The sequence below is a fragment of the Mustela nigripes genome, chromosome 15 (assembly GCF_022355385.1).
Source record: "Mustela nigripes isolate SB6536 chromosome 15, MUSNIG.SB6536, whole genome shotgun sequence".
NCBI lineage: Eukaryota > Metazoa > Chordata > Mammalia > Carnivora > Mustelidae > Mustela > Mustela nigripes.
The window spans coordinates 70,435,543-70,448,159 of NC_081571.1; the positions used below are offsets into that span (position 1 = coordinate 70,435,543).

Below are 12,617 nucleotides of genomic sequence, written 5' to 3' on the forward strand. Positions count from 1 at the left end.
GTTTCAGGCTGAAATGAAAATGACCTTCTGTGCTTAAAATGTATGGGTTTAAATTCTGTTAATTTAAAATTTGTTAGTGTCTGGACAAAAGCCACGTCGAAGTTGACCCCCACCGTGGCTCTGCAAGTAAGAACAGGTGGTTAAGAAAATGGGTGGTGCCAGGAAATGATCAGGCAACCCAATAGAATGAGGTTTTGGGGGGCTTGGAAAGCATCTATTTATATGTATGTAGTTAACTTCATAATGATGGAGTATTCTTTTAGTAAACAACTCTGCTTTAAAAAAATTTTTTTAAATTTTATTATGTTATGTTATTCACCATACAGTACATCATTAATTTTTGATGTCACATTCTGTGATTCATTATTTGTGTATAACACCCAGTGCTCCATGCAACCCACGCCCTCCTACATCTGTAGGGCGTGGGTATGAATGCCTGGTGGGTATGAACCCACCACTGGGCCAACCTATCCCACCTCTCTGAAACCCTTAGTCTGTTTCCCAGAGCCCATAGTCTCTCATGGTTCCTCTCCCCGTCTCGATTCCACCCCCCCTTCATTTTTCCCTACCTTCTCCTAATGTCCCCCATGCTGTTCCTTATGTTGCACAAGTAAGTGAAACCATATAATTGTCTTTCTCTGCCTGACTTACTTCACTCAGCAGAATCTCCTCTAGTTCCATCCGTGTCGATGCAAATGGTGGACATTCATCCTTTCTTATGGCCGCGTAATATTCCATTGTGTACATGAACCACATCTTCTTTATCCATTCGTCTGTTGTAGGGCATCTCAGCTCTTTCCACAGTTTGGCTATTGTGGACATTGCTGCAGTGAACATTGCGGTGCATGTGGCCCTTCTTTTCACTACATCTGTATCTTGGGGTAAATACCCAGTAGCACAATTGCTGAGTCATAGGGGAGCTTTATTTTGAACTTTTGAGGAAACTCCACACTGTTGTCCAAAGTGGCTGCACCAGCTTGCATTCCCACCAACAGTGTAAGAGAACAATCCTGCTTTTCTTTTCTTTTTTTAAATTTTTTATAAACATATAATATATTTTTATCCCCAGGGGTACAGGTCTCTGAATTGCCAGGTTTACACACTTCACAGCACTCACCAACAATCCTGCTTTTCTAAACCCGGTTTTCCTCTGTGTGCACCGAAAATAATAAAATGTCATTAAAATACTTCTTGATTTAGACTCATCGTGGTTTCTGATGGGATTCCAGTTGGTCTCCTTTATGGGGTCCCACTAATATCAGAATACCATGCTGCCCAATTATAAATTTTTATAATCTCAAAACCATGAAAACATCCATCTCAAAGGTCAAATGTGCAAAGGAGGAGAAGGGTTGAGACAGTGGCAGACGATGTTTCTTACAGAGAAGGATTTTGTAGTCAGAACAGGGTGGAATCTGTTTTTGTCTCTTCCTGACTCCTCTCTGGCGTATCCTGTAACCTCTGGTGCCTCTGTGTCCTCACCTGTGAAAGTGGGAATACCAGCGCTCAGGGGCTCTCTCCTGAGGATTGTGCACACCCTGATCCTGGAAGTGTGCTTTCCTGGCTTGCTTGTTTTATGATGATGTTTTGTTTGTTTGTTTGTTTTTCTTTTTGTTTTTGTTTTTGTTTTTTCCAGAAAACAGAGCGATCACTCAGAAGGACAGTGCAAAATGGGGATTTCTCCCTGGACAGCCACATGTTTTCTGTTAACGGAGATGTGACCTATTCTAATTGCAGGTTATATCCAGGCATGTAGAGGCCTTATGATTGCTGCTGTCAGCCTGGGCTTTTTTGGTTCCATATTTGCTCTGTTTGGAATGAAGTGTACCAAAGTCGGAGGCTCAGATAAAGCCAAAGCTAAGATTGCTTGTTTGGCTGGGATTGTATTCATACTGTCAGGTAAATAGTAACTTTCTCCCAAACGAGGTACTTCACGATGTTAATGAGAGGACACTAACCACAATTCTTTCTTCTGATACTTTGTAGGGTTGTGCTCAATGACTGGTTGTTCCCTGTATGCAAACAAAATCACAACGGAATTCTTTGATCCTCTCTATGTTGAGCAGAAGTAAGTACTCTTCTCAGTCTGTCTGTTTCTAGCTGGCAGGAAATGTACGCAGATTTATCTTCTAAATTAAGTTACATAAATTCCTTACGTGGTGCCTGAAAGGGAGACAGGCTGATCAGCAGTGTTCGATGACATCATTGCAAGAGTAAACACGTTCTGTGCTGCATTGGCAAAAGATGCATCTAATCACTGCATGGATGTCACGTAGGGTCTTGTCTCTAAAGAGCTCAAGGCATAGGATTTAAAATTCTAAACGTCATCCACTGGACATCATTCATCTGGGGTCAAGTAGAGGGAAAGTGGAAGAGATGTGGGGGCAGGGGAGGAAGAACTAGGTTGTGTGCTCACAGGAAATGAAGAGCTGGCTTTGACCGATAGCCATCCCGATTATAGCTGCCAGCTGCTGGCATCTGGGCCAGGGGCCACCACGGTTTCCGATGCTCATCTGGAAACCGCGACCATGCTCCTGAAGATTAGGGGTCTGTGAAGGAAGTATCACTTTTTTCATTTTTACTTAACCTTTTATTATTATTTATTTTTTTAAAAGATTTTATTTATTTATTTGACAGAGAGAGAGACCAAGCAGGCAGAGAGGCAGGCAGAGAGAGACAGAGGAGGAAGCAGGCTCCCCGCCAAGCAGAGAGCCCAATGCAGGGCTCGATCCCAGGACCATGAGATCATGACCTGAGCCGAAGGCAGAGGCTTAACCCACTGAGCCACCCAGGCGCCCCTTTTCTTAGCCTTTTAAACTAGCTCCTTGATGAGCTGCAATTAATCAGCCTTTATTTTAAAAAATGTACATGATGCAGGGTTTAAAAAAAAAAAAATGCTCCTGTAGTGGTTAGACACCACCCAGTTGTGACCGGTCTGGGTTGCAGGTGAGTGGTTTGGCATTTACAGATGAGTTTGTGGGAGGGGGTTGGCTTTTAACTATGGGCTATTGGTTTTTATAGTTTCCCTAGGCTTAATTCTTTGCCTTGGGAAAACCCCAGGGATACCAAATTAGAAACAATGATATATGCAGTATTTTGTCTCCCACAAGAATATGCCCACAGCTGGGCTGGTGATGCTTTCAGTCTTCAGGTCAACCGTTACTGAATTTTCCAAAAAAGTTACTAAAATTGCTGGCTAGGTGTGCATTCCTTTTTTCTGGTGGGTTTAGAATCTTCAGGGAATTGATTTGTTAGTTCTGTCTTTAGTGTCTGTCTTTTATTCATAAATAACAGGTGCTTAGATAATGAAATAGAATGAAAATAGTCACTAATACCTGTTGAGCCCCTACCATGCACCAAGCAGAGCATTGCAAATATTCTCTTATTTTATTCTTGCAACAATCTTAAAAGTAGGTTCTCTTGGTGCGACCTTTTTGAAAATGGATGTGTGCAGTTAATGTGTACAAGGGAATCTGGACTAAACAAGTACTGTCTGATTGAACTAGGATTGAACTAGGAGTCAGACCACACAGGCTTGCTCTAAGACGCGTGGTTTACAATACTTGATTTCATAATTTTGGTGACCGTATCCTATACATATTTTTTCATCATGGGAGTTTCTTTTCGTATGATTTTAATAACTATTTTAAATTTTATTAAATGGGAAACAAAATAACTGTTTTGGACCCCAATATAATTTTTACACTTCTGCCTCTGTTGGAAAAATGGGTTCTGATTTATAAATTTTCTCCTAACTAATATTTGATCATGAGATTTGTACAAGTGTGTGTGACACCAGACATTGAGACGAAAACTCAGACCGTGCTCCTGGAGATAGGAAGCATGTTAATGATATTTAAATGAAATATAATTTTCCTCAAATGATAGATTTTTATTTCAGGCTTTGGTATCCTAAATATATAACAAATTTCTCATGATTTACTGTATTAAAGAAGTTGCTCGTGTTTTTGGACTAACCGTTCTAATTGTTCTCTTTGTTTCCCTGACAATAATTAAGGATGTCTTTTTCAGAATCTTAAAAATCATTTTCGTCCTTTCTCAGAAGGTCAGGACTAATTCATATATACCCTGTAATTTAAGTCTGTCCTTTGTGCGATTTTTCTTTCCAGTACTTGCTATATACTCAGTCACCTGGTTTTGTGCCATCGGAATTTCTGATTTTCTTTTAGATTTTGGTTAAACTCTGTTCAGTGATTATGGCCTCTGAGATGTTTTCTTTATTTCCACATTCTTGGTGCAACCTTGAACGACCCCATTCCCTGTAATAATCTGTCGGCATTCCTCTCTCTACCTGCGCCTGCTCTGTCTACACGCTCACCTGTAAAACCAGGATAATAATGGCACTCTGCTCGTAGAGTTAATGTGGGAATTTGGACAGTGTGTGTATATGCTTAGAACTGATTAGAACACAGGAAACCCCGGGTACCCTATTACTGTAAGGCGTTAGCTATTATTAAGATTGCTTTTAAAATTATGTGTAGTATTTAAGATGTGACTTGTCTTTATAGATGCTTTGATTAGCTCTCTTCTGAAGTGACTTAAAAATATAACACCTGCATTTGGCAATTTACCTCACGTAATTAAAAACACAAGAGCGAGGCACTTTTTGAAAAGCAACAGGGCTTATAAACCGGTAATATTTACAAATAACAGCCCCTTCACACAACACACTGAGAGAAAATATAAACTTTACTAATTATAACCGCTGCATATTGAGAACATGTTAGCTCCTTGAGATAAGAGCTCGCTCACGTCTGTATCTCCGACAGTGCCTTGCGCAAAGGCAGATAGTCCATTCAGATGAAGGAATGACAAAGCCCTGAGAATTGTAAATGTGACCAGATTCTGATTACCCATCATGGTAGAAAAGAGGCATAAAGGACAGGTGACATCTTCAGGAATTCACAGGCGTCTCTGAAACAAACTCCCTTCTCGAAAAGCTGGCAAATCAACCCTCTTGGCTTCATCTGTTTTCCTCTTATCAACAGCTTGAGTAGAGGACAGAGAGTTGAAAATGAGAAAGATTAAGAAGCTAGAAATTGGCTCTCCACACGAAATTCTTTTTTTAAATTAATTATTTTTATTAACATATAATGTATTATTAGCCCCCGGGGTGCAGGTCTGTGAATCGCCAGGTTTACACACTTCACAGCACGCACCACAGCACATACCCTCCCCAATGCCCGTAACCCAACCGCCCTCTCCCTAACTCCCTCCCCCCAGCAACCCTCAGTTTGTTTTGTGAGATTAAGTCTCTTATGGTTTGTCTCCCTCCCAATCCCATCTTGTTCCATTTTCTCCTTCCCTGCTCCCCACAACCCTCCACCCTGCCTCTCAAATTCCTTATATCAGGGAGATCATATGATAATTATCTTTTTCTGATAGACTTACTTCACTCAGCATAATGCCTTCTAGTTCTATCCACATCATTGCAAAGTGGCCAGATTTCATTTCTTTTGATGGCTGTTTAGTATTCCATCACATTAATATACCACATTTTCTTTATCCATTCGTCTGTGGATGGACAACAAAGTTCTTTCCATAGTTTGGCTATTGTGGACATTTTTGCTATAAACATTCGGGTGCACGTGCCCCTTCGGATCACTACATTTGTATCTTTGGGGTAAATACCCGGTAGTGCGATTGCTGGGTCATAGGGTAGCTCTATTTTCAAATTTTTGAGGAGCCTCTATACTGTTTTCCAGAGTGGCTGCACCAGCTTGCAATCCCACCAACACTGTAGGAGGGTTCCCCTTTCTCAGCATCTTCTCCAACAACTGTTGTTTCCTGACTTGTTAATTTTAAGCCATTCTGACTGGTATGAGGTGATATCTCATTGTGGTTTTGATTTGTATTTCCCTGATGCCGAGTGATGTGGAGCACTTTTTCATGTGTCTGTTGGCCATCTGGATGTCTTCTTTGCAGAAATGTCTGTTCATGTCCTTTCTTGATTGGATTATTTGTTCTTTGGGTGTTGAGTTTAAGTTCGTTATAGAATTTGAATACTACCCCTTTATCTGATATGTCATTTGCAAATATCTTTTCCCATTCTGTCAGTTGTCTTTTGGTTTTGTTAACTGTTTCCTTGGCTATCCACACAAAATTATTTTTTTTTTTTTAAAGATTTTATTTATTTATTTGACAGACAGAGATCACAGGTAGGCAGAGAGGCAGGCAGACAGAGAGGGGGAAGCAGGCTCCTCGCTGAGCAGAGAGCCTGATGCGGGGCTCGATCCCAGAACCCTGGGATCACAACCCGAGCTGAAGGCAGAGGCGTTAACCCACTGAGCCACCCAGGCGCCCCTCCACACAAAATTCTTAAAGTAGAATCTTTAAAGCAAGATTTTGATTTGGCCTCAGCCGGCATTTGCTAGAATTTCATCACCGGGGCCGGTGACTTAGTTTGTGCATGAACTTAGGGATGTATTGGAGAATCGAGGCTAAAGGCAGGGCAGCCCTAGGTGGGCTGGGGTTTGGAGAGTATGGCTGCAGGAAGGTTCTGACTTTCGCTGGCAAGAGTAAGTTCCTTGAGTTCAGAAAACATGTATCCCCTCACTGCCTAGCACCGGGCCTGGTGAGTGGAATTCTGATCTGTAGAACTGATCCTTTCAGGATCAGGGGGAAAGCTTGCCGTGGTCTCCCCCCACGGTGGAGAGGAGGGAGGAAAGCAAGAAGACAGGCACGCTCACTCCGCTTCCCTTCCTTATCTCATACCCTTCTTCCTAAAACCAGTTACCTCCAAGTCACCGCTCCCCCCACAGCCCTAGAAGGCATGGCTGAGGCACAGGTGTGCGTGTGTGTGTTTGATCTTCAGCTAGGCGGTGAGCTCTAGTTTCCATCTCCGGTGAGCAAATCGTAGCCCTCCCACACCTACCCCCTAAAACGCACTGGGAAATGGTCCGGGCTCAGAACCTAGTTGTGTTGTTGTTTGGATTTCCTTAGGATGCTGTGCTATATTAATTGAATCCTCTGTGGATTTCCAGGACATTCCTATGTATGGTCTACCCTGGTGGCCTAGTTAGAAACACATACCTAAGCTCATCAACAAAGTTCCTACTCCATTCCTACTGTGTGCGAGGAACTCAGTAGGCACTTTATGGATGAGAGAAAACGAGTGGCTTCAAGTGTAGCTGGAGAAAAGATCAAGGCGGTAGCCATGCCCCCCGCATCCTGCTGTCTGTTCTGTGGCTTTGCATTCCGAAACCTGTCCTTGTTGGGAAGTTCTTCCTCCCAGGCTCCCACACTTGACACATGGCAGTGTTTAAAAGAGTTACATCTGACTGTGGTCATGTTCTGCTTTTCCCCCCTTTCCCCCCTTTTGTTTGGCTTCTTTGCTCTCATTCAAGTTGTAATTATGTTTCATGACATGACAGGCTGGACTCCCACAAAGCCTTGAAAACGATTTCCCAACTCTCTCCTTTGGGCTATTTCAAACCAACTTCCTCCTTTTTATTAAAATAAAGCCTAACAAATCCAAAAAAAGTCTACCTTCCTGCAAGGTTATGGTAACTGGTACCCCTAGCATGATTCATCCTACTAGGGCATGAAATTTAAATCAGTTATTCCCCCCACCACTTTGTCGTCCAAACCATGAACTTCCTAAAGGTCTTGATTTGTTTTCTTAAATAAACTGTTCCAAGAAAGAATTTATGGACACAAAGAAACTTCTTTTCAAATCCCTGCAAGGTTGGAGCATTGAACCATTGCCCTAATTGAGGAAACAGGGCGTTGTAATCTTAGATTTATTCTCTTTTAGTACACGAGATTTATTGTTAATATTTTGGCTCAGATAGTCTCACATTTGGGCCTTATCCTCCGGGCTTTCTTATTATTTTCAGAGTATTTAAAACCATAGATGTATTTATCCCTTGCACTCACTTTTGGCATACATTACGTTTCCACCTTAGGGCTTAAGCTTTACTCAGGTCCAGGCTTTTCACCACTGTGGTTATTTAGTCGTTAGAAGTGAACAGCTGTCTACGCTCTGGTCAATTCTCTCTTCTTGTTATCTGTCCCGTTCAACGAACAAGCGACAACTCAAGGAGTCCCTCTCTAAATTACACATTTCCCCGGGTGTGTTTCAAAGGAATATCGATCTCACTACGTGACCTTGCCAAGATATTTGACTTCTCTCTTTTGTCCTCATTATAACTTAATGAATTATGGATGTTTGTTTATTTAAGCATACTCCACTCATGAGATTATCTGGAGAGTGGATTAATATCGGTAAGCAGCTCACAGATTCTCGGACAAGGGGTTCCATGGATGTGTCAGATACCACGAACAGAAACAATTCAGCAGTTAAATATGAAGAAGGGTGATTCCATGCCTTCCCTGCGTTTAGGAGGAGCCCAGGCCGCTTCAGATCGCCACAATGGCTCTGATGCTTTTGGCAGGCTAGTATGACTTAAAAATACACTTGGAAACCAAATGGGTTTTGTTTTCACCAACCTGCACCTAAAGTCATGAACCCTGCCAGCTTGCTGTGGTTTCGGATGACTCTGCTTTCTGCACCACCACCCAACCCCCCAACTCCCAGGACCCCTTCCCTCTCCTCACATACTGGCTAGTTCCTGCTTATCCTGCATGACCTGTGTCCTGGGGAGGTGCCCCCCTGTGTGCTTTTGTTCATCGCCCACACTTGCTGCTCCCTCCCCCAGGCCAGACCAGAGCACCTCCAAGCAGAGACCACCTCTTGCTGATTTTGGAATCTCTTGTGCCTAGCCCATGCTCCGTGACATTTGTAGCAAGGATGGGCCGACAGCAGTGGTGTATGACTGTCTGTCTGCCTGCATCTCTCCTGCAGTGGAAAGACCGAGTACGTTTGTGGAGCTAGGCCGAAGGGAGTGGGGATAGGATGCACGTACTGTTTCAGTGTGAGGACCTGGATCCCGTCCTTCGGGCTGCCTGGGAGTAAACCCCAGCTCTGCCACTTATGCGTCGTGTAACCTTGAAGAAGAGCCTAATCTTTTCTGGGCCCCGTGTTCCTCGTCAGTAATGCGGGGATAATAAATAAATATTCAGTGATTTAGAACCGTGCATCAGCGCACAGTAAGGACTCAGTAAATGTTAACTCTGATTTTTAAGGATACTGATGCTTAGGCCGAGTACCTTAATGTCACTATTCCTTACTTTATGTGGTATGTTGAGGTTAGCCACAGAGAGATGGGTCTTAAACGCTGGAGACATTGAAATGATATCATTGAAGTGGTAACGCTTGGCTCTCAGATAGAAGGCATTTGGAAGGGGACCTAGCATGGAACCATTTAAAAGAAATAAGGGTTGAATAATTTCTTCTTTCTTCCTGATCACCTTGGTCATAGCATTGAGTTAGAGACGGGCAACTGCTTGAAACTGTCCAGTGCACAGACGTTCTGGAGGCCCTCCTCATGAGATCTGTCCTGCATACTTCTCCCCCAACACCCGGCTGATTCTAAACTGCTTCCAGGCAGCCTGTGGACAATTCTGAATAAAATGTGGGATACGTGTTCTGTTGACTCAGGCTTTTTGCTGCAAGTTCATCTATGTATTTTTTTCTCAACCCAAACAAATACACATACCCATCTGTGCACACACAGATTCTTGACCTGTGCTCAGTGACGGGGGCCGTGCCCTCAGGGGTCCCAAGGCAGCGTCAATTGTTTTAGGAATTTCCTGTCTGGAATCACAGCCCCTTCTGCCCTGTCCGTTATGCAGACTTCATGGTTGGTGTGCAAAGTTGTTACTGTACCGGCTTGAGCAGTAGGACTCAATACATCATTTCTCACCTGAAATCAAAGAAAACCCAGTAGACCCCACACTTGTCCATATGCATGGAGCTCAATGGCATAGATATTGCCAAACAATAGATTTGGGGGTTTTTGTTTTTGAAAGATTTTATTTAATTATTTGTCAGAGAGAGAGAGAGAGCACAAGCAGGGCGAGCAGCAGGCAGAGACAGAGGGAGAAGCAGGCTTCTCTCTGAGCAAGGACCCTGATGCGGGACTCGATCCCAGGACCCCGGGATCATAACCTGAGCCAAAGGCAGACGCTTAACCCACTGAGCCACCCATCCTTCCCAACAGATTTGTTTTTGAAGTGAAATATAAAACTTTGGAGACAGGAGTTACTTCTAGATTGTAAGTTAATTTGGCTAATATTAGATTAAGTTACACTGTGGATTTTTTTTTTTAATTTCCCTGAATACTTGGCAAGAATTGGACTTCTGTAGAGATACTCACTGTGCACTTCACAGGATGTTGGAAGGGGAAGGCAGCAGAGAGGCGAAGAGGCAGTTTGCAGGCCAGCTCCTGGTCTCATCCTTGCTCCTCTGGGATCTTTAGGGAGATGAAGTTGTCTGTCTGGTTAAGAGCTCTACTCCCTCCTGCTTCTCCATGTTAAGAGGATTGAAGAAGAAACATATATTCACCACAGTAGCATGTGGTATGTCACCAATAAGTGTTACCCGTTGTTAATATATGCCATTTGTAGGATTCTGAACAACCTTGTTGGTGAGTCATAATACAGAGAAAGATAATGCATGCTTGTCTGTTTTAATCTGGCCATAGAAGAACAATTTAGAATTGGCATCCCCCCCCAAAAAAATCAGTCTTTATTTTGTGTTTCCTAAATATAAGGATTCTCCATGAAGTTTCCATGCTAGTGGATGCTTATTATTTAAGTTACCCCTTCCTATTTTAGCCAGCATTTGGAAGGCACCTGCTACTACTTTGTAAGCCTCCTGGGAAGCCATGGGTGACGAATCCTGTGGCATCTCACAGGCCGTGGGAAGGAACTGTTCTCTGAGGGGTTTGTGGAAGGGAAACCAGACTGGGCCCAAGGCGGGGAGACGCATAGGCTGGGTGGGCACCCCACAGCCCATCCCAGTAGCTGGCCCCCAGAAGAAGAGTGTGGAATAATGGGTGTGTGTATGTGTGTGTTTGTAGATCATACCTCTAGAATACTTCTTTCATATAAAATCTATTCATGTATTTATATAGACCTTGGATTATATAAGCCTTTGAGCTGAAGGAAGTTTACGTGAGGTGGTCATCTTTAATTTAATTTAATTTAATCTTTAATTTAATTTAATTCCATACCGATGGAATTCAATTTTAAAATATTTACATTGATAATATATGGTATACTTTCTAAACTCTAAACACAAGGAGAGAGAGAGAGAGTGTGTGTGTGTTATTTTCAGGTAACTGGAATATTTATTTTGGCTGCTACCACTCCTGGTGAAAATGAGGAGTAGGACAATATATTTGAAGAAACACATTATCTTAGGTGTCAAGGGCTTGGACCCTAGCTCTGTGACTTTCAGCAAGGTCATGTCACTCGTCTGGGGGTCTTAAAGGAGAAGACTTTTTTTTTCATTCACTACCCAGTTTTTGTTTTGCCGGAGCTGCTGCGTTTTCTTTTTTTTTTTTTTCCAGTCCAACATGCCCTGATTTTCATTACTACACTCACCTCTTTTTGTGTGGGGTGAGAAGACAGCCTGAGGGGAATTCAGAAGAAATTCCATACCCTGGAGCTTGTGAGCCACGGAGAAGGCAGTGAGCCGGGGAGAGAGAAAACACCCTCCTCTCTGGAATGACAACTAGAAAAGTACATTGCTCTGATTGTATTTTCTCAGATTGATAAAATCTTTTATTTAGCTAAAGTATACTGTAAAGGGAAGAAAGAGAGGTGGTGAAGGGCTCAAGCTTTGGAATCATGGTTCTGGGCTTTAAATCCTGGTTTGACTGTTTACTGAGCTGAGGCCCGAGGCATGTGGTTTCATCTCCCTGAGCTTCAGTTTCCTCATTTGTAGAATGGGGTAGCAATACCTCTCTCTCAGAATTAGAGTGAAGATCGAATGTAATTATGGGAAGAACGAAATGTTGACACACACACACACACACACACACACAAATCCTAGTACAGTGAGCTGATGCTAATCGTTGCTATTGTTGTGGGCGTTTACTTGAACCACATCTCTGGATCTGAGAGAACAGATAATGTTTACTGGGCAAAAGCATGCTGTTCTGATGCTGCTGTTAAATTTCATTCCACTCTGCTGCTGCTGTTTGCTTAATATCTGCCTATCCTTGCGGGACTTGGAGATCCTTGAGAGCACAGCTGTATCTCTCTCGTCCACCTCGAAATACAGGATGAGCACAATGCCTGGCATGTTGTTTCTGTGCTGGTGACCCCAGTAGGCTACACGAGCACTCTGGGGGTGGCCGATAAGTCATGACAGGGGTTTGGATCCAAGGAAAATGGAAAGTGGAGGTGCCAATAAGAGATGTTCTCCATTCCATGCCTTTAGATTACCATGAAGGTTACAGGGCTGAAATATGAGTTGAAGTGTGAGATGATCAGAATTAAGGCCTCCAGTGTGCTACCAGGCACAGCCAGGTGTGTGAGAATAATTTCACCCAGTAGTGTGGAGGACATCTGAATGTGTTCAATCTTTGGGGGGAGTTTTTAAGGAATTAGTCTGTGGTTTCATTTCTCTGGATGGAAGTAAAGTTTTTCCCTGTTTACTAAATTTACATTCCATGGCATACATGAATTGAAGTCAGGCAATTACATACATGAATTGAGTAGTCCTGTCAACTGAGTGGATTTTT

General features: G+C 42.9%; 1 protein-coding gene across 3 annotated transcripts in view; it reads left to right on the forward strand.

The window, feature by feature from the left end:
* CLDN10 (claudin 10) overlaps nucleotides 1–12,617 on the forward strand; it is a 127,885-nt gene that overhangs the window by 110,091 nt on the left and 5,177 nt on the right. For all 3 annotated transcript variants that reach the window (XM_059377849.1, XM_059377850.1, XM_059377848.1), the window contains exons 2-3: nucleotides 1,738–1,899; nucleotides 1,987–2,068. In XM_059377849.1, the coding sequence (XP_059233832.1) occupies nucleotides 1,738–1,899; nucleotides 1,987–2,068 (244 nt within the window). The remainder of the gene's footprint in view (nucleotides 1–1,737; nucleotides 1,900–1,986; nucleotides 2,069–12,617) is intronic.